Below are 23,140 nucleotides of genomic sequence, written 5' to 3'. Positions count from 1 at the left end.
TTAGTTGCTTGTTCTCATCATCTGTTCTTGTGACACCAGGGACTATTCGTCCTATAGTACCTTGCCTTCATGTTTTAGATTTTCCATCTTTTAACAATGGTAAGCGGGGAAAACCCCACTAGATAAACCAGACCGGGAAATCAACTAAAACTACTTTTATTGAGATTGGCTCTAATAATAGAAGTTTGCCTGTTTTTCTTTCTTTCTTTCTTTCTTTCTTTTTATATAGTTCAGTGAATTAGAGATGTATGATCCTGATACTTTCCAAATGTAATTTCCTTGTTCTGCATATTTTCTTTGCTCTCTGACATGACAGCTATGGTTGGGAGAATCATTGTATTTTCAGTTGATTTCTTTCTTTTTTGATAAGTGTTTTTCTTCCATGTGACAATGGATATAGTTTTATATAAATAAATGCATACATGTGTGCATTTCAGTCATTATACAAATGAGAGAGTATATGCAGTAGTTACTTCAGAAATATATACACATGTACAGGACATACACATCCCCTTGCATTAAATATGTGTTAACATTGGGTTGTTTTTTTAAATACGTGTTAACAATGCATTGCTTCAAATTATGTATTTCCAAATATAATTTTCCTCAAAATATATATTTAGAAATGTACAGTACTTTGAATCATATTTTCATGTTTTCAGACTTTCAAAATTCATTTTGTAATGTTTAGAAAAATGTGAAAACTAATATACAGTATATCTCAATTACTACCAGTAGTGATTATCTGCAGTTTATACTAGAAGTACAACTAGAAGTCAATGGCTGGCGACCTCGTGGGCATCCAAAACAGAGATGGCAAGGCACCATCAACAAAGATATGCAAGCGTGGAGACGCAGCTGACTATGCAAAGTGGTGTGATGTTCAATGATCCAAAAAGCAGATCCTCCACTTGCGGAAATAAGCTAGGAAGAAGAAGAAGAAGAAGAAGAAGAAGAAGAAGAAGAAGAAGAAGAAGAAGAAGAAGAAGAAGAAGAAGAAGAAGAAGAAGAAGAAGAAGAAGAAGAAGAAGAAGAAGAAGAAGAAGAGGAGGAGGAGGAGGAGGAGGAGGAGGAGGAGGAGGAGGAGGAGGAGGAGGAGGAGGAGGAGGAGGAGGAGGAGGAGGAGGAGGAGGAGGAGGAGGTGGCGGAGGAGATTTGCAAAGTTCAGAATACATCCTTCCTATTCATTGCATAGTGATACTGAACACTGGTGGAAAACACTAATTCAAATAAAATAAGAAATAGTTACAAACTATTCTGCAACATGTGGTGGGAACCTTCTACTGATCTAAAGTTGCAAGTTCTTGGCTGCAAGAACCTGCAACACCACTAGTTGGTAGGGGGAAAAAATCTAAGAATTAGATGTAAAAACTAAGAGAAGTTAGGCAGGGAGGCCAAATAGCTTGAAGCACAGTTGGTGTTTTCACGAAAATTCCGACTGATGTTCATGGTCAAAGGAAGAAGCAGAAGATTCTGGAGGTGAACTGCTGGCTCAGTGAAAAGTATAACAAAGTAAACTTTTCGATTCCTGGACCACAGTCTTCATTAACTACAGGAAGGGCTGTGGGCAAGAGATGACCTATTGTACATCTCACAAAGATTGCTATGGTTGATGCTAAAATCATCCGGAGGCCTTTAAACATGTACGGGAAAGGAGAATATTACCAAAACCCACACTAAAAACATAAGATCAAAGGCAGGAAACTTTACAAGAAAGAAGGGCTGCTCAAGAATACAGCAGGGAAACCTCAGAATGGTATCATTAAAAAGCTTATATACCTGTACACCAGTGCACAAAATATGGACAACAGATAGAATCACAAGTAAGTGATGCCAAATATGATATTGTAGGTATCACTAAAACTTGGTGGGATGGATCTGATGACTGGAATTATTGGAAGGATATGACTTATTCAAAAGAAACAGACCCAACAAAAGGGAAGATGGAGTCACATTATATATAAACTATGACTACACTGGTATGGAAATGTAGAATGCAAGTATGAAAAGTGTCTGTGTGAATAATAAGGTGAAAAGAAACAAACACAGCATTGTTGGGGATCTGTACCCAGATTAATGTTCTAGATTTCAAGAGAGTTGCTTCAACAAAAAGTAGGAAAAATTTCATGGGTGGAAATTCTGCAGAGAAAACAGATCAGGAATGTTGAGAAACTCTGAAAAAACGAGATATTTAGGGCCCAAACACAATATTACAGAGGGAGAAAAAGGGAGACATCTGATGAGACCCCATCATTACATTAATCATCATTTTAGCCACCGTCTATCCACTGCAGGATGAAGCCCTTTTCTGCATGTTTCCAACCAATACAGTCCTGAGCTTTCTTTTGCTGATGTCATCAATCTGTTTTGTTTTAGGTCTCTTTTGTGGATGCTTTTTATCAAGTGGGATCCATTCTATGACTGCCTTGGTCCATCTGCCACCAGTTCTTTTTGCTATGTGACCAGCCCATTCCCATTTCAATTCTTTTACTCTCTTGATGATATTGTGTACTTTTGTTTGTTTTCTAATCCAGGGGTGTCCAACCTTGGCAACTTTAAGCCTGGCGGACTTCAACTCCCAGAATTCCCCAGCCAGCCAGCTTTGCCTTGCTGGCTGGGGAATTCAGGAGTTGAAGTCCACCAGGCTTAAAGTTGCCAAGGTTGGAGAGCCCTGCTCTAATCCATGTGCAGGTCATAAATTAAGAAACAAAAAGGACAAATTTTAAAAAGGGAATGACAGCCTACAACAAAAGCAGAATATAAGGAAATAGCCCAAATCTATAAGGGTGGAGTTAAGAGGGTTACAAGTCAGCATGCTGAGTTGTTATGAATACCAACCCACTCCATTCCCCCCAAAATGTGTCTTTTATTTTGTCCGAAACAAGAGAAAAACAAAGGAAACTTGGCCTAATGATTGTAGAGGATGGCAAGATGCAGTGGTGGGTTCCTCCCGGTTCAGTCCGGTTCAGCCGAGTCGGTAGCAGTGACAATATGACATCACCGAACCAGTTCTCCCCCCCCAACCTCCCACCCACCCCCACCCACGTTATTCTTACCTTTTATTTGGTCCCACCCCCAATCTATTGCTGCCTCCTGAGTCCCAGCTGATGACTAGAGGGAAAAAAACTGTTTAAACTCTTGCCGTGGGGCTTCAAAGGGCCGTCCTACAGCTGATCAGTGTTAAAAGCAAATAAATGAGTCGGGTCGTAAGTGCAAGGACTGGTCGTAAGTGCGAGGACCTTCCAGAAATGACTCTGACCAGCTAGCCATGCCCACCTAGTCACATGACCTCCAAGCCACACCCACAAAATAAGCCACGCCCACAGAACCGGTAGTAAAAAAATTTAGAACTGGTAAGATGGTGACAGTCAACGGGGAGAAAGTTGAATTGTTTCATTCCTATCTTGCATCTGTCTTTTCACAAAAGAAAAAAAAGCAGTCTATATTGTCAGAAGTGGCACTGTGGGGAGCATCAGAGAAATGTGGATCAAAATAACTAAAGAATTGGTGAGAAAACACCGAGCTGCTCTGACCAAATTCAAGTATCTTGGACCAATGTATTCCATTCCAGGGTGTTAAAGGAATTGGAGGATGTCATCTCAAAGACATTGACTGATTTTTTTCCCAGAAATATTGGCACATAGGGGAAGTGCCAGAAGACTGGAAAAGAACCAATGTTATTCCAGTATTTTAGAAAGATGAAAAAGCGGGCCTATTTCATTTAGACCAATCAGCTTGACGTGTATATCTTAGAAACTCCTAGGGAAAATAACAGTGGGTTTGCAAGCACTTAGAAATAAACATGATGATTACCAGATATTAGTATTGTTAAAAAGAGATCATGCCAAAAAAATCTTTTTGATGTCTTTAACAATGCATAGTAGTATAATATAGTATAGTATAGTATAGCCTTTATTGTCATTGTACATCATGTATACAACGAAACTGGTTATGCAACTAAATTAGTGAACCAACAGAAAGCTATGAATGTAATGTATGTAGACATTCTCTATGGAGAGTCTCAGTCATCCAGGTCATGGTTGTCTCAAAGGTGCTTTTTCAAGAGGCAAGTGGAGTTTCTGTTTTTTCTTTGAAGACGTTTCACTTCTCATCCAAGAAGTTTCTTCAGCTTGGATGACAAGTGAAACATCTTCAAAGAAAAACTAGAAAGTCCAGTTGCCTCCTGAAAAAGGACCTTTGGGACTTCTTAAACGATCTGTATTAACACAGAGGGATGTATGGATTGGGGTATCTCAGTGTTCTATTCTAGGCACAACAGTTTTCAACATGAAAGAATAGAAGGGATGCTTATAAACATATAGATGACACAAAGCTGGGGAATTGCTAATGCACTAGAAGTTAAAGCTTCAAAATGATCTTAATAGATTTGAACGTCTAGCTAACAAAATGGTCAGTGGTGGTATTCAGCTGGTTCTATCCGGTTCGCCCAAACCGGTAGCGGAGGCGGTGGGAGGTTCTGCCCACCTGCCCAGACGTCGTCACGTCCCATTTTTGATGCTCTGCACGGAAAGTCCTGCACATGCACGGAGATGGTGCGTGCGCTCATATTTGTGAACGGGTTGCGAAGGTAAGTGAATACCATCCCTGAAAATGGTGTTCAGTTGTGAGAATGATATCAGGTTCTACACTTGGGCAGGTCAAAGCAGACTAAGGAGAAATGAAAATAAATTAATTAAACAGCAAACAAAGCCATCAATATCAATAATGCAGAAACATTATTCTTTTTAAGGAAGCAGAATATGTCACCCCCCAAAAAATTGCATTGGTTTGTTAATTACATTGCTGGATTCTCTCATATTTGCCCTGGCTTTCTTTCGGTGTGTTTGTGTAGACTTCCTAGCTAATTACTGCTTTCCAATAATGCAACTGGGAAGTTGTATTAATCTCTGTTTCTTAATAGCGCATGCAGCAAGGCATATAGTATAGTGACTGTTGTGACAATAGGTTTGTGAGCATAGCAACAGCTTTAGGAGCATCCATTTCTGGTGCGCAAGAGTGTGTTTTATAAATTTATGAGTGATTTCTCCCCTGAGAAGCTCAAGTGCTAGAAGCAAAGACATTGGATGGGGACCTGCAGTGGACCCAGCAGGAAGCTATGATACAGATAGTCAAGTTACATGACAACAGTTTAATAAAACAGCAACTGCGGAAAGAAAAAGGGCAAGGCTCACTCTGAGTATCCAGGAATAAGGCCTTCAGGAGAATGAAAGAATTTCTTCCAGTTCTTGACTTTTCAATAGACAAATCCAGATAGACTATCCAATAGACAAATAGAAATAGAATAACAGAGTTGGAAGGGACCTTGGAGGTCTTCTAGTCCAACCCCCTGCTTAGGCAGGAAACCCTACACCATTTCAGACAAATGGTTATCCAACATCTTAAAAACTTCCAGTGTTGGAGCATTCACAACTTCTGGAGGCAAGTTGTTCCACTGATTAATTGTTCTAACTGTCAGGAAATTTCTCCTTAGTTCTAAGTTGTTTCTCTCCGTGATTAGTTTCCACCCATTGCTTCTTCTCCTGCCCTCAGGTGCTTTGGAGAATAGCTTGACTCCCTCTTCCTTGTTGCAGCCCCTGGGATATTGGAACGCTACTATCATGTCTCCCCTAGTCCTTCTTTTCATTAAATGAGACATACCCAGTTCCTGCAACCATTCCTCATATGTTTTAGCCTCCAGTCCCCTAATCATCTTTGTTGCTCTTCTCTGCACTCTTTCAGGAGTCTCCACATTTTTTTTACATTGTGGCAACCAAAACTGAATGCAGTATTCCAAGTGTAGCCTTACCAAGGCATTATAAAGTGGTATTAACACTTCACTTGATCGTGATTCTATCCCTCTGTTTATTCAGCCTAGAACTGTGTTGGCAATCTTCTCTCTTATTTATTTTTTTTTTCTGTTTCTTTCTTGATATTAAATCTGTTAAATCAGCCTCTGATGATTTGTGCATCCTCTATGTATGTTTCTTAAGCATTTTTTCCCTTTCCTTTGTCTTTCTGGAGGCCAAAATGTAGATTCAACTTTTCCTTTTGGCCTCATGTTGATGGGGAAGGAAAGGAAATTACTTGCCACTTGGATATAGTACTGCTAGACTCCTCTTGTTTTTCTTGAGCTGAATTGATTACCAAATTGGTGTGTAAATCTCACTTCTGGCAACTTATTTTTATTTCAGGAGAAAGTATATGCCGATAAATAGGAGCACAGAATGATGGCAGAAACTAGCCGACTGAGCTACTGACAATACCAGCATTGGGAACATTTCCTAGCAGTTGGGATCAAAATTTTGAGTGTTCTTTCTGTTGAAAGATTCATTGTGTTTGTGAACAAAGAGGCATTAGTTATGGAGAATGGATGTTTATTTCCCATCCTGGGAAATACAAAAAGAAGATGCTATCTTGATAGTTTTGTTTCTGCCCAGAAAATTCTAGCACTGGGAATTGTGTGAAGCCATCTTATGTTGAAAAACAAGTTGTGTTGGATTCCACAAAGGTAATAATTGCATTTTTGCTGCAGAAGCACAGGCTCATTTGATTGTGGGGAAAAAAATTAAAGCCAAATTTAAGATCAGCGCTTTCTAATCAGTGGAACAACTTGCCTCCAGAAGTTGTGAATGCTCCAACAATGGAAGTTTTAAAGAAGAGATTGGACAACCAATTGTCTGAAATAGTACAGGGCTTCCTGCCTGAGCAGGGGGTTGGACTAGAAGACCTCCAAGGTCCCTTCCAACTCTGTTATTCTGTTATGGTAATGGCAATAGTACAGAATTTAGGCATAAAGGAAGGAACTATTAGTGCCAACTATCACTTCAATAGTACATGAGCAATTATTTCAGTAGTTTCATCTTGGCATGAACAACTGTTGAGAGAGTAGGACTCAGAACTTAGAATTATAGTTCCTTTCTAGTGTTTGGAACAGTGCTTCCCAAACCTGGGTAAATTGTCCCAAATTGGATAAAAGTGGCTTTTCTTTGGGTACCAACACACAAACCATTATCCAGTCACCACAGGAACATTTAAATGGACTTAAAGTGTTTTACTTGCATTGGATAAAAAGGACTTCCTGATAAGCAATTTGGGACCATGAAGAAAAACGCTTGGAAAGCACTAATCTAGAGGGTAAGATATTTAGCTTTGATAGAAAAAAGATTCTTCTGTGAGGAAAAGGCAGACAGACAAGCAGGAAGGAAGGAAGATATAATAAAGGTATAAAAGAAAACTTGAAAAGGAAAGTCTATATTGCAATAGTCCAAGATTTTAAATCTGTTTCTCTGAACAACCAAATCAAGGATTTTTTTTTTTAGAGGCCACTATTAAGACTTCTTTTAGGGCCAAGCCACAGTGGGATACATCTTGTACCAGGGTTGCTATTCAGCAGGTTCTGACAGGTTCTGGAGAACCGGTAATGGACATTTTGAGCAGTTCGGAGAACCGGTTGCGGAAATTTTGAGTAGTTTGGAGAACCGGCAAATACCACCTCTGGCTGGCCCCAGAGTGGGGTGGGAATGGAGATTTTGCAATATCCTTTCCCCAGGAATGGGGAGGGAATGGGGATTTTGCAGTATCCTTCCCTTGCCACGCCCATGAAGCCACATCATGCCCACCACACCACACCCACCAAGCCACGCCCACAGAACTGGTAGTAAAAAAAATTGAATTCCACCACTGTCTTGTACCATTTTTCCATGATGAGCAAGTCTAGATTGATTACTAGATCACTTGTACAAAATTACTGGTATAAGATTAATAGAACCAATGACTCACTCCAAATACTAGTTTTTCCCAATATTTTAAATGGCAGAATGAGAAACTATGAGATTGATACCTCCTATGTAAAGATTGAAAGTAGATTCCCAAGTATTTAAATATTCTAATTAGCTATTGAATAATTTCAGGAATTATTATCTTCTTTTGTTTCACTATTATTCTGTTTAATGATTGTTAAATGTCACTTATATGTCTTTGATCTTTCTCCTCCTCCTCCTCCTCTTTTGCCCTAAGCAAATAAATAAGCAAGTAAGCAAATAAATGAAGTAACACTGACTCGCAGTACAGTGCTGTATTGGAGTGGTAGGAGGCAACAGAATAGCAATAGCTCTTAGACTTATATACCGCTTCACAGTGCTTTACAGCCTTCTCTAAGCGCTTTGCCGAGTCTGTAACCCAACAATCTGGGTCCTCTCATTTTACCAACCTCAGAAGGATGGAAGGCTGAGTCAAACTTGAGCCAGTGAGACTTGAACTGCAAAACTGCTGGCTGTCGGCAGTCAGAAGAATTAGCCTGCAATACTGCATTCTAACCATTACGCCACTACGGCTCTTAATAATACTGATTTAAGAATAGATCTACAGACTTGAATGAATAAGACCATGAGTTTTATAAAGTGTGATCCTGGGAATCAGGAAGACAGAGTTGAAAGAAATTGTCTTGAAAACATAATTAAGGGTTCCAGCATGCTGATATGTCAAGTCTGGGATGGAGAATTTGGAATTATGTTGAGTTTGAGGGAGAAATGCCTTGCAGATAGATACAACGCAACACTCTTCATTGTGATTCCACACTGTTATGAATTCATACTCAAGAGGGCTACTTAGAGTTGGAAACCAGAATGCAATAATACACTGAAAGTAATGTAGACCATATTGTGGTAGTGAAATACTTAATATCTCAAGCAAGTACCCGTGATATACAATAATATTTATAACAAAATTTATAACATTATAAGCAAGAAAGTTTATATCTGGCCTAAGTTGCCTATATTCTACTTGCAATAAATACAGTATGGGACAAGTTTAATAATCAAAGCTGCAAAATTTTTCAACTTGGAATGTGGCGTCTTTTATTTAATAAACAAGTTATCTGGGCATGTACATTACTCTTAGTTGGAGGCAAAATATGCACATACACATGGACACACACATATATCTCTATCTCTATCTCTATCTATCTATCTATCTATCTATCTATCTATCTATCTATCACCATAAAGCAGAATGAGCATCGATGTTTCAATGATTTCTGTCATTGCAGGAGATGTGCCTTTTAGCCTGAGGTTAGCAATTAGTTTCCCAAGTATAAGTTGGCAAAAGAATTTTACAGGCAGAAATTGCAAAAGTTCTGTTAAGTGTTGTCCAAATGGCATTGTGTGTGTTTTTCATATCTAGCTATTCCATAGGTCAGGATCACAAATATGACTTGGTATCCAGATGTGGCCTTTCAGCAACCCTGTTGTTTCTCTAAGGATACCCCAAAACTGAATGGTACTCAGAAGTCACCTTTTTTTTTTTTAACAACAACAACAAAAACCTATTATTTGGGTTATGGGGCAAAACAGGTGCTTTATGCCTTCTAGAATGTGGAGTTTTCCTTGGCCAATAGAAATTGTTGCCCTCAGGCCAGGAACATTGTCACAGGAAATAAAAATAAATCAAGTTGGTGGCCACAATCGTGCGATCAGTGAAAGGCTTCACTCATGATGTTGAAAATATTTACATTTTGACCTCCTCTGCCCTTCACTATTCCCATGACTACTTAAGCTTCAGGCTTTGTCATAGGCCATGTAGGCATTCTTAATCTTGACACATCAGAAAGAAAGAGACAGAGACAGAGACAGAGGCAGAGGCAGAGGCAGACAGAGAGAAAGAGAGACAGACAGAGAAAGAGAGACAGACAGACAGACAGACACAGAAAGAGAGAGAGAGTGAGACAGAGAGAGAGAGAGAGAGAGAGAGAGAGAGAGAGAGAGAGGGACAGAGAGAGACAGAGACAGAGAGAGAGAGAGAGACAGACAGACAGACAGATACAGAAAGAGAGACAGACAGACACAGAAAGAGAGAGAGAGACAGAGAGAGTGAGACAGACAGACAGACAGACAGACAGACAGACAGACAGACAGACAGACAGACAGACAGACAGACAGACAGACAGACAGAGATTGGGAATGGCAGAAAACTCTTCCATGGGGGAGGGGGGAATGGTTTTGTTCTGCTAAACTGAGAGGTCTTCATTTTCAAATAATTGGAAGACTTTTCACTTTCTTTTATTTATTTGTCACAAATAAGAGGACCTTGTAAAGTGGCAGCATTGCCAATTGGTTTGCGTCAAATTGTCTTCCCTTTAGTCCGATTTAAAAAAGAACGACAGAAGAAAACACTGATAAATTGTTAGACACTTCCAAATATTCAGAAGTTCTGGAGTTTTTTGCCAGTGACAGATGGCTTTTCTTCTTTCATCCCTTGTCTTCTTGACAGGCTTCTCCGCACACTGCAAAATCTCCCCAGTGTGCCTACCCGTAAGAAAGATAATAATCTGCTTTTTATTTTTTTCTTTCTCTCCATCCACTTTTGTGCTCGCTGGCCAAATGGCACTCATATCTTCACAATACAACAATGCCAGTCTGGTGTATTCAGTCAAAAAAAAAAATGCACTCCTTCTTCGACAGACATACTGCTAATCCACTGCAGAATGGAAGCCTGTGGTTTTGAATGCCGGTTTATTATCCTTCTCCAGCCTTCATTAAGAATGCATTCTGTAGCTGAGCTCCGTATTTCTTCTCCTTTTCAGCTCATGATGTGAGTTGCATAAACATCATTGCAGGCTTTCTGTCTTATATGGAAATTTCCAATCTGTCCCTCCTTTTTTTTTTTTAATGAAAGCAGGGCTCTACTTGCCATCCCAAAACCAGCAATAGAGAGAGAGATGAATTGCAAGCATGTATTTATATTTGTATTTATTAGTTTGTCAAACATGTACAAGATAGCAGGTGTGAATATGAACATGGACATGAACAAGGGAAATGAATACAAATAAATGGTGACAGTAGGACAGGGATGGTAGACACACTGGTGCGTTTATGCACGCCTCCTTTACGGACCTCTTAGGAATGGGGTGAGGTCCACGGTAGACAGTTTAAGGTTGAAGCTATGAGGGTTTGAGGTTGTAACAACAGACCCAGGTAGAGCATTCCAGGCATTGACCACTCTGTTGCTGAAGTCGTATTTTCTGCAATCGAGTTTGGAATGGTTTTACCTTGAGTTTGTATCGATTGTTTGCCCATGCATTATTGAGGTTGAAGCTGAAGAAGTCGTTGACAGGTAAGACATTGTAGCAGACAATTTTGTGTATTATGCTTAGATCAGACCGCAGGCGGCGCAGTTCCAGATTGTCCAAGGCCAACATTTCAAGCCTGGTGGCATAAGGGATTCTATTGTGAGTAGAGGAGTGGAGTACTCTTCTCGTGAAATACCTCTGGACCGCTCAATCATATTAATGTCTGATATATAGTGAGGATTCCAGGCAGACGAGCTGTATTCAAGAATTGGTCTGGCAAAGGTTTTGTATGCATGTGCAGTGCAATTCCAAGCATGTGCAGATGTCTGAGGTGCAGCTCATAAAAAACTATTGGATGCCATATATTCCTACAATGGAAAGGATTTGGTGTGTGTGTGTGTGTGTGTGTGTGTGTGTGTGTGTGTGTGATATATTTATAAATCTTTTCACTGCTGCTCCCCTTGTCTTGCACAGCCTTATGAAAATACAGTAGGGGAGGCATTATACTTAAACTTCCTTTGTTCTGCATTGCCCGCTGTTCCTCGCTGGAGGAGACTGTTAACCTTCACAAAGCCAGAATACTGAAGCAATTGGATTTGCCAGATAGATCTCCATCTTCCTAACAGCACTGCCTTAAATGATTTTGCCAGCATGGGGAACCTATTGCTTTTCCTTCTTTTCCCGCTAAATAGCTACTGCACCACCAAGCCTATCAATCAGGTATTGCCTGGATACATATCATATATAACTGATTTGTTATATGCTACCCTATGTCATATATTATAGTTCTTTTTTAAAAAAACAGCAATTCTATAATACCAGGTTGATATATGGCAGAATGTTGAAATCAATAACAGATCCCATTACAGATTAGTGTAATGAGTGAACCCCGCAGTTAGGTCTAGAGTAAAGTATGTGCGGCCTTGTAAATGTTGTTGAACTACAACTCTCAGCATCTCAGCCTAGTGTGATAATGAAGAATAATGCTGGCGTTACAGTTCAACCGTATCTAGCAAGCTATGGATTGTCCTCCGTGGCCCTGTACAGATGTCATCCACAGTTATTACCCATCAATCGTTTGTTCTATAAAACCCCAAGAATCCCTCATTGCTTCATCCCTTTAAAATCAGGAGTCTGGGATTTAAAAAAACCAAACAAGTTTAACAGCACTGTGACCCTTTCAGCAGAGACACCGAACCATCACAACAGAGTTATGATTTTCAGTGATTTTGCTAGCTTCTGAATCTGTTTCCTTCACAGCACTGAGGGAGTCTGGTAAACAGCTCTATTCCAAAAGCTTTCCCCTCTAATATAGCTGCAACTATATCTAAATCTAAACTAAACTAAATCTCCTTTCTTCGCATACACACACACACCAGTGGTAGGTTTCAAATTTTTTTACTACTGGTTCTGTGGGTGTGGCTTGGTGGGTGTGGCATGGCTTGGTGGGCGTGACAAGGGAAGGATACTGTAAAATCTCCATTCCCTCCCCAATCCAGGGGAAGGTTACTGCAAAATCCCCATTTCCTCCTGATCAGATGGGACTTGGGAGGCAGAGAATAGATGGGGGCGGGTCCAGTCAGAATTTTTACTAATCGTTCTCCGAACTACTCAAAATTTCCACTGCCGGTTCTCCAGAATTGGTCAGAACCTGCTGAAACCCACCTCTGACACATACCCTTTGCACTTCCCCGTCCTGATTTATTTATTGATTTGTACTGTTTAAAAGCTGCAGGAATTCCATGAAACGTTGGAAGGCTTCCAGTATTAAAAACAGGGAAACAATAAAACAACTGAGTATAGATCATACAGATTTGCAAGATTCCCCAGTGATCACTTTGAAAACTCCTGAGAGAATATATTAGCTGCCATTTCTTTTGCCTTCTCCTACCCACTCCCACAAGTTGCATCTTCCTGTACCCAATTATTCTTATACCCAGCATTAATTTTCTCATCTATTTTTTGTCCAACTTCCAGGTTGCCAAAACCTAATGCTAAAGTGAACCCGGTCTTTATTTTTTATTTGTTTAAAACATTAGAAGTGGAATGTTCCTCTTCCCGCCTCCTTTTTTTTTTTTTTAAAGACAAGAATGTGATCCCCCAAATGGAAATGTAAAAAGAAATAGAATCCAGAGCTCTTAGTTTGTGTCCATGCCATTTAAAATTCTGTGCAACTGCATGTCAACAATAGAGCCATTCTGAGGGTTTACAAGACTTGTGACATATGTCAAGTGAGGATTAGCTTCCGCTAGTGTGGAGATGGGGCAGGAACCAATGCTATGTTCAAGAGATGAAATGTGAGACTGAATAAGCCACAAAAGGATCGATTGATGCCAGCAAAGAGATACAATACTGCTGTTTAGTAGTCATTCAGATTTTTTGTAATCCCCATGTGATAGTGCTACTTTGAGGAAGATTGCAGAAGTTCCCTACTAGAACACGCTCCTGGACCTGTATTTTCCATAAATAATTCATGTGGTAATTTCACATGAATCAGTTGTGGAAACTAGGAAAGATAGTGACACAAAAGTTTGGTTACCGTGTTTACTATAGATGATCAGAGAATCTGGTATAATGGATTCATCCAAGTAGCTAAAAGCAATGGTGGGATTCAACTGGTGTAACAACCGGTTTGCTGAGCGCACGTTCCGCACGCGTGCAGTGTGTTTGAAAACAGCGCTAAAACTTACCTTCTACTGCAGCCCCAGTGAGTAAAACAGCTGAGGAGTGGCAATCTGCTCTGCCGCGCCTATCAGCTGGGCTTCAAACAAAGGAAATATAGGTCGGTATAGCCAGTGGTGGGATTCAAGTAATTTTACAACCGGTTCTCTGCCCTAATGATTTCTTCCAACAACCAGTTTGCCAAACTGCTCAGAAAGTTAACAACCGGTTCTCCCAAAGTGGTGCGAACTGGCTGAATCCCACCACTGGGTATAGCGCAGGGGTGGGCGGGCGGGCCCAGCTGATTATCGAAGTGAACCGGTTCACTCTCAGGTGATCGTCAGAACTACAGGTTCCTCCGAACTGGTCCAAACTGGCAAAATCCCATCTCTGACTAAAACATTACGTGTTTGCTCACTTATAAAACAATAACTATCATCTTTAAAGATAACATAGTTGTTTGATCATAATATGTCATGGGGAAAAAAATTCTGCTTGGACATCAGAAAAGAAGTAATTCCTCCCTTTACATGAAGTAATTCAGAGACATTCTCATTTAGTAACTTCATGTAAGGGGAGGAAGGATGACATAAATATGATATCGGAATTTATCCATTATGCTATTATGTAGTTTTACCTAGTGTACTGTACGAACTCAGCAATGGCTTTATGATTTAGCAGAATTTTATTAAAATTAATGTAATGAAGTATGAAAAACCTCCCTTTATACAACCCTGTAATTCCTTAATTCGGGGTAGAATCAGGGCAATTGGATAGAGCTGAGCATTTACTGTCCAGATGCCCTTCCTGACACCATGTAGAATTCACAGCAGATATTTTTTATTTGAACTCTCAACCTTCTGAGTGGGAGGTGAGCATCTGCACCCCTAGGCCTCAATGCTGCAATTTTTCCACTATTTTTCTTTAGTATACCACAATTAAGGAAATCATGGCTTGTATAATGAATGAATGAGATAATTTCTGTTTAGGATTCCTAAACACAACTACTCAATGGATCCAGGGGTGAAATCCAGCAGGTTCTGAAAGATTCTGGAGAACCGGCAGCGAAAATTTTGAGTAGTTCAGAGAACCGCAAATACCACCTCTGGCTGGCCCCAGAGTGGGGAGGGAATGGGGATTTTGCAGTATCCTTCCCCTGGAGTGGAGTGGGGATGGAAATTTTGCAGTATCCTTCCCCTGGAGTGGGGTGGGAATGGAGATTTTGCAATATCCTTCCCCCGCCATGCCCACCAAGCCACGCCCACCAAGCCACGCCCACAGAACCAGTAGTAAAAAAAATTCACCACTGAATGGAACGTCTGTATCGACCCATGTAGGATTGCGCTATGCGGGTAGTTCCAGACTTATGATCTGTATTTTATGAACTTTCAGAGTTACAACAATCTCAGAATGAGTAGTTTATGATCTACAAAGCACTTCTATTCATCATAATAATTTTAAATTGTTTTTAACTTTTATATTGTGGGTTTTATCTTGGCTGTATACCACCCTGAGTCCCCTGGGAGAAGGGCGGTATAAAAATTTAATAAAACTGAAACTGAAACTGAAACTAAAATGTTGCACCCACTCACCCACCCACCCGCATTTAGGCACTTGCCTTTGGTTTGCCTTTATGTCACATGCCTACAGTTTGTAACATTTTTTGCCAGTTTCTGGTGTTTTTTGCCAGATTTCAGCAAAATTTGGGTTCTCTTAATAACAATGGATTTACTTAATGACTGCAATGATTCACTTAATGACCACCATGAGAAATATCAAAATTGAAAAGATCTGTTTGGGTAGGTGTCTCAACTTATGATGGCAATGATTTACGACCTGATTTCCAGTGTCATAAATAACAACCTACTTGTCTAGAATTTCTCAATATTGGATTTCTACAACAGCCCTACAGAATGTAATTTTATTATTTATTTAATACATTTACATTTAGCCTCTTTTTTTTCAAGAATTTAAGGTAGTTTATATAGTATTCCCGCCTCCAAATTTCCCATAGGTAAGGGAGTTGACAGAAAGTGACTGGTCCAAAATTACCTAGTTAGCTCCCATTCAGTGGTGGGGTTCAAAAATTTTTACTACCAGTTCTGTGAGCGTGGCTTGGTGGGCGTGGCATGGCTTGATGGGCATAGCAGGGGAAGGATACTGTAAAATCTCCATTCCCACCCCACTCCAGGGGAAGGTTACTGTAAAATTTCTATTCCTTCCCCAATCCAGGAGACGGATACTGCAAAATCCCCATTTCCTCCCAATCAGCTGGGACTCGGGAGACAGAGAATAGACGGGGATGGGGCCAGTCAGAAGTGGTATTTACCAGTTCTCCGAACTACTCAAAATTTCCGCTACCGGTTCTCCAGAACTGGTCAGAACCTGCTGAATACCACCTCTGCTCCCATTGCTAAAAATGGGGATTTTTTTTTAATGTCATAACCAAGATCTTCACAAGAACAACATTTGTGCTCGATAACATCAACCTACCTGACAGATTGGTTGCCCAAATTACTGAAATGATTTAGATCAATCTATCTAAATGCTAATTCTGATATTCCTGCTGTTTTATAATAGGCTGATCCCTTATCTTTTCTCAGAAACAATCAATGTGTTAAAGTGACATGGGAACATCTGTTTTATTACTCCTGAAGTTTTTCTTCTTGTACAGTATACAGTTTTGTATACTGTTTTGTTCTGAGTAACTACTAATTTTTTACCTGTTAATAATCAGGTTTTTAAAAAAATATATAGGAAGGTCTCAACTTACAACAGTTTATTTAGTGACCGTTTAAAGTTACAATGGCAAAATGACATAGTGACATTAAAGTTACAATGAAAAAAGTCACTTATGAAGCTTTTTTCACACTTGTGGCCATTGCAGGATCCCCATGGTCATGTGATCAGAATTTGGATGCTTGACAAATGGCATGTATTGATGATGGTTGCAGGGCTCTGGGGTCATGTGATCACAGTGGTCTGGGATCATGTGATCACCTTTTGCAAACTTCTCACAAGCAAAGTCAATGGGGAAGCCAGATTCACTTAACAACCACAGTGGTTCGTTTAACAACTGTAGCAAAAAAAGGTTGTAAAATGGGGACAAACTCACTTAACAATGTCTCACTTAACAACACAAATGTCGGGCTCAATTGTGGACGTATGTTGAGGACTACCTGTAGTTAATCAGGTGATATATTCACTTCACCTTTCAATCTTTATATAAAGTATTCAAGAGAATTTATCAATGAAGAGTATTCTCCTATTACAGTGATGGCTAACCTTTTCTGGACCAAGTGCCCAAAGTGCGCGTGCACATCCAAACCCCCAAAATGCAATGTGCGTGTGATCCCTGTGCATGCGGCCCCCTGCATGCACTCCACCCCTGCACATGTGCGCATGCCCCCCCTTACATGCTCTGCCCCCTCGCATGCATGTGCGCCCCTCTGCACATGTCCCGCCCCCACGCACATGCGGCAGAGACCCAAAAACCAACTGGCAAGTGGGAGGCGCACGCATATGCGCAGCGGAGCTGAACTGGGGTGATGACTCGTGTGCCCACAGAGAGGACGCTGTGTGCCACCTCTGGCACATGTGTCATAGGTTCGCCATCACAGCTCTAATACCTCATTAGCATTATTCTATTTAATCTCTTCTCTCTCAGGTGAGGGTACAGTGATCTACCTGAGTCAGGTAAGCTACAAGATTGGGAAGGGACTACTCTTCTAACTAATTGGATCTGGTCTATGTTAGTGCTGCTTTTGGACTAAAAAATACAGAATGAATTATATGCTAATGGAGAAAACAAATTACATTCATTTTAATATAATAATAAATATGAAAACAGCTGTTTCATAACAGCTGAAGTATGGAATCCCTTGCTTTTATCCAATTATTGTAATGAAGAGAAGGAAGGAAACAAGAGTAGACTTCTTGTTCAAATAATTTTTAATCAGATGGAGGTGGAAATAAAGTGGGTGAATCATTTAATTGATTGAATTAAACTTCCAAATTATTTTGGTCAAAGTAGTTGCTGTTTTTTCTGACTAAGTTGCATGATACTTGTTACCAGTGGTGGGATTCAGCCAGTTTGCACCACTTCGGGAGAACCGGTTGTTAACTTTCTGAACAGTTCGGCAAATTGGCTGTTGGAAGAAATCATTAGGGCACAGAACCAGCTGTTAAATTACTTGAATCCCACCACTGCTTGTTACTCTGCATTGGTCACGCTTTTGACTTTATTTTACTACTGAAAAGTCTAAGTCTATTTAAGACACAGGTGGATTCAGGTGCTAGTGGTGCTTATTTACTTGTTATTTCTGTTACGCATCATTCTACCATTGTCCAGTTTCCCCATCTGTTTATTTTGTTTAGTCTGAACAGTCCTTTATATTTCATTAAAACTGGGTGGCCACAATAACTGAATTTATGATTTTACAATAAAGCTTAGGAGCATCACATTTTGTCTATTGACATCAGTTTTGGTCACACTATAAAAAAGATGTTGAGACTCTAGAAAGAGTGCTAAGAAGAGCAACAACGATGATTAGGGGCCTGGAGGCTAAAACATATGAAGAACAGTTGTAAGAACTGGGCATGGCTAGTCTAGTGAAAAGAAGGAGCAGGGGTGACAAGATAGCCGTGTTCCAATATTTGAGAGGCTGTCACAGAGAGGAGGAGGAGGACAACCTATTTTCCAAAATATCTGAAGGCCAGACAAGGAACAATGGATGAAAGCTGATCAAGGAAAGATTCAACCTAGAAATAAGGAGAAAATTTCTGGCAGTGAGAACAATCAACTAACGGAACAGCTTGCCTTCAAAAGTTGTGACTGCTTCATCACTGGAGGCTTTCAAGAAGAGACTGACCAGCCACTTGTCAGAAATGATATCGAGTCTCTTGCTTGAGCAGGGAATTGAGCTGGATGATCTATAAAATCCCTTCCAACTCTGTTATTCTGTTCTTTCCCTTTGTGCCTCATATTTATCATATTTATTTATTTAAAATATATTTATATTTTATTTATATTTAACCTTTTATCAGGTTCGCCTGATCCGCCAGTTGCGTCCCTTTCTGGATCGGGACGCCTTGCGCACGGTCACTCATGCCCTAGTTACCTCCCGTATGGACTACTGTAATGCTCTCTACATGGGGCTCCCCTTGAAAAGCACCCGGAGGCTCCAACTGGTCCAGAATGTAGCCGCGCGGGTGATTATGGGCGCAGCTCATTACGCCCATGTAACACCTCTCCTACGCGAGCTGCACTGGCTCCCGGTGGTCTTCCGGGTGCGATTCAAGGTGTTAGTTATCACCTTTAAAGCGCTCCATGGCTTAGGACCTGGGTACCTACGAGACCGTCTTTTGCCACCAATAGCCTCCCACCGACCAGTTCGTTCTCACAGGGAGGGACTACTCAGGGTACCGTCAGTCAAATTATGTCGACTGGCGACTCCCAGGGGGAGGGCCTTCTCTGTGGGGGCTCCAACCCTTTGGAATGAACTGCCCCCGGAGATACGGAATATCCCTGATCTCCGTGCTTTCCGCCGTGCCCTCAAGACCCTGATGTTCCAACAGGCAGGGCTAAACATACAAACATGCAAATGATTTTTAAATGTTATCTAATTCTGGGTTTTATTTAATTGACCAAACTAAGTAACAATTTTAATTAGCAATTTTATGATGTTTGTGTGTCTATATTTTTCTTGACTGTACACCGCCTTGAGTCCTACGGGAGAAAGGCGGTATAGAAATATAATAAATAAATAAATAAATAAATATTGCTCCAGGGCAGAGGATGAGTTTTCCCTAAACTCAGTTCAGGGTAGGGCATTTATTAACCAAACATGTTTCTACTGTAGCTACGGTGGAAAATCCATTTTTTTAAAAAAATGGTGCATCTTGAATATTTTAGTGTTTTTCAATTCATCAGCAAACATTAAGGCTTAAATAATCATATGGACTTTTCATGGATGGATGGATGGATAGAAGGGAATTACCTTCTTCATTCTCTAATCCCACAGTTTAATTAACAAACCAAACAATAATCCAAATGTTTTGGGACTGTTCTTGCACAAAAAAGCCTTTTTATTTCCACAGAATGGGCGAAGGGAGCCTTTTCAGATCTGGGGTTTCATAATTATTTTGTTTTTAATGCCTCTGCTATGATTCCTTTCTCCATCCCCACCGCTGAGCTTCTGTTGTCCTTTGTGGCAAACATCTATTTAATAATCACTGACTTTGGTATAAATAAAATGACTGATGGCTGCATTCTTTTCTATTTCAGGTTGTGGAAGCCAATTTGGTTGCTTTTGACTGTCACTGGATCATTATAAATGAGGTAACTGTCAACCAAACATGAATCCTGTTTTTAATCTAAGGGTGAGAATATTCCTAGTGGTCTTGTCCTTGCCAAGAAGAAACAAGGAGCAGAAGTAAAAGTTCAGCTGAGCTAGTGGACACAAATGTTGCTTAAATAAATTGGGGAAACAGAACGGAAAAGATTTAATTTAAATTTATGGCAAGGATTATATAAACTAAGAATGAATTTGAATTTTTGAGATGAGTAAATAGTAAATAAAGTAGAATGGATTGGGCCAGATTTAGACATACTTAAAAATAAATCTTCTTTGTACACTGTCTCAATTGTCATCTTTAACTAGCTTTACAAATCCAATGCATTTATATAAGTAAATCCAATATATATTTAATACACAGTCCTGTTGAAATAATTAAGCTCTAAATCATTATTAACTTAAGCCCCCCATTATTTCTGATGGATTATGGTATATTCTGTTTATAGCTGAATGTACAAGTGATAAGTGGCAATTCAGCTGAATGTCTTTTTTTTTTTTCATTTTAAATGATAATAATTTAAGTGAAGAGATTATTTGGGGAAGGATTCTTTATTCTGACTTTCATTTAGACTTACATACTATATATTTCATGGGAGCTCTCTAATTTCTCTGCCTTTGTACTGAAAATGTGAAAATGTAAAGATAGTAATAAGGAACTGAGGTTTAGTTTCACAACATATATCTATAGTTTACTTATAGTTGTATTTATTATCATGAAAAATAATGCAATCACAGCAAATCATTTTAAAATGTGCTGTTGTAACAAAACTTTACATTTGATTTGTTTTTACTGAGATGCTTCTCAGCATTCTATTATTTTTGGCTTGTACTTTTCTCATTTTCTTATCTGTCACCGACTTCTCTATGTTCAGATATATTAATTTTCCTTTTTGCACAGTTTTGTGTGGGTTCAGCAGTACCCCACCATTTGAATTACAGATATCTCCTTTGCAAGTGCCATTTTTTTGAAAAATAGAACTCAGTTATTAACGGGATATGAACTGTTGGGGTTTTTTTAAAAAAAATTGCTGGTTGCTCTAAGAAAAATGCTGGGATAAAAAAATATATAAAGGGCATGTTTGTATAAAAATCACCCGAAGAAAAAACAAAAGTCATATCTTAGAAATTTAGAATAATTTTTAAATACTTAATTACTGGTAAGCATTTGAAACATTTTAAGGTAATGTTATGCTTGGGTCTTGAGTCTTATATCAACTTTAGACTTTATCTTTTTTTAATAAAACATCTGTGCTTTTTAAATTGTATCACATCTTATGTGATACAATTTAAATATTAATATAATATTAATATCTGGAATCTAGAATGTCTACAATAGAATATGATGATGCCCATTATAAGTGAAATTTCATTTTTTATTTGATAGTCAAACTAAAATCAATCATGTTATCTTTAATATTTACATTATATTTATTTATCCACCCGTCTTTAAAAACATCCACTTAAAAATCATTAAAATCACTAAATTGTGTTTTAAAAACATATCAGTCCTTGCTTAGGATATATATTTCCTAAATAAATATTATCCAAGTAGGTTTTATTTTAATTATAACCATACATGTTTTATCAACTAATATATTACACCCATATTATCCTATTTTAATTAATTAATGAGGTAGTTTGCCCCCAGAGGAAACTATGTATCATATCTCCTACTATGCCACTAAAATGGGCATCTCCTATTTGTTCTGTTCTGTGTCAGCAAGTTGAATTCAAATATCCTTCTCCTTTAATTGTAATCTTTAACTCCTTTGGGTTTCTTCTAGTGTCCAACCTTCAAAGTCCCATCCTGTGATGTATTTTTTCCAGAATTCAGAACAACAGCTGTTTCCCACCGGAAGACTTCTTATAATTAATTTCAAAATCTTATTTCAGATCTATCTGGACCATTTATAACTTTCCAAAAACATCACTCTAATCACCCATGTGCTATTTATCCTCCCCACCAAAAGTCATCTTCTCCTAAGATCTTCTTTCATTAAGGACTGAACGAAAGTCACCAGGGAACACCCTAAAACTTGCCATACCAAAGATTCTTAATACAGTATTTGAAAAGCAGTAAAAACGTAATTCCAAACATGATTAAGAAATTAGGCCGGGCTGAACTTTATGGTCAATATTGGCTACATTATGACTGTGAGCTTAGATGGAATCTCAGAATTTATCGTAGGCACCAATGCCACAGCCACTCATATGGCTAAACCACAGAATCCAGTAGTGGATTGATCATTAATGATAGAATGAGTTTTGTAACTTCGTGGCACAAGATCCATTCCTTCCATATAGGCTTGTGATGTTACAATGTCTATACCAGAGGGATGGAACTTGTGTTGCCACACTGTAATGATTATTTTTAAATTCTTCTGGCACCTTTAATGGATTAGCATTGGGATTTTATGAATTACAGGATAGCATTTCCATACAATTCATACTTCAAATGTAATTTGGAAGAAGTGTGTTGAATCCTTCATGAGGTTAAACACAGCATCTCTCTGCGGTTCATTAATGAAATTTGCACATGAGCCTGAAACAGGTGTCCTGGTTAAGGAATCTACTCATTGAAGATAAGATTATTCTTTTTTTTTTTTTAAATTTGATTTATATGCCGCCCTTCTCCGGAGACTCAGGGCGGCTTACAATGCGTTAAGCAATAGCCTTCATTCTTTTGTATATTTTATACAAAGTCAGTTTATTGCCCCCACAAACTGGGTCCTCATTTCACCTACCTTAGAAAGGATGGAAGGCTGAGTCAACCTTGAGCCTTGGAGAGATTCGAACCAGCAGAAATTGCAGGCAGCTGTGTTAATAACAGGGTGCATTAAACCACTGTAGTATCAAGGCTCTTAAAGCAACAACCACTTTTTCTCATTCTCATATTATTTTACTAGCAAACCCAAAACAAGGAAACCCTCTTGGGAGATTTGAATTCCCAAAAATAAAACTTTATTGGATACACTGTATTGGTACTGAAGAAACAAAACCAGATCTGGTTTTCCAGCGAAAATGCTTGCCTAGTTAAGCAATAGCTTCTTCTTCTCCC

General features: G+C 39.2%; 1 protein-coding gene across 1 annotated transcript in view; it reads left to right on the top strand.

The window, feature by feature from the left end:
* Nucleotides 1-23,140, top strand: part of GRID2 (glutamate ionotropic receptor delta type subunit 2) — a 1,156,109-nt gene that overhangs the window by 732,165 nt on the left and 400,804 nt on the right. Inside the window, exon 5 of the mRNA XM_070948519.1 lies at nucleotides 20,013-20,066. Coding sequence (XP_070804620.1) covers nucleotides 20,013-20,066 — 54 coding nt within the window. The remainder of the gene's footprint in view (nucleotides 1-20,012; nucleotides 20,067-23,140) is intronic.

The sequence above is a fragment of the Pituophis catenifer genome, unplaced genomic scaffold (assembly GCF_029215685.1).
Source record: "Pituophis catenifer annectens isolate HBS135680 unplaced genomic scaffold, rPitCat1.0.hap2 SCAF_8, whole genome shotgun sequence".
Classification (NCBI taxonomy): domain Eukaryota; kingdom Metazoa; phylum Chordata; class Lepidosauria; order Squamata; family Colubridae; genus Pituophis; species Pituophis catenifer.
This window is presented reverse-complemented; position numbering and strand designations above follow the sequence as displayed.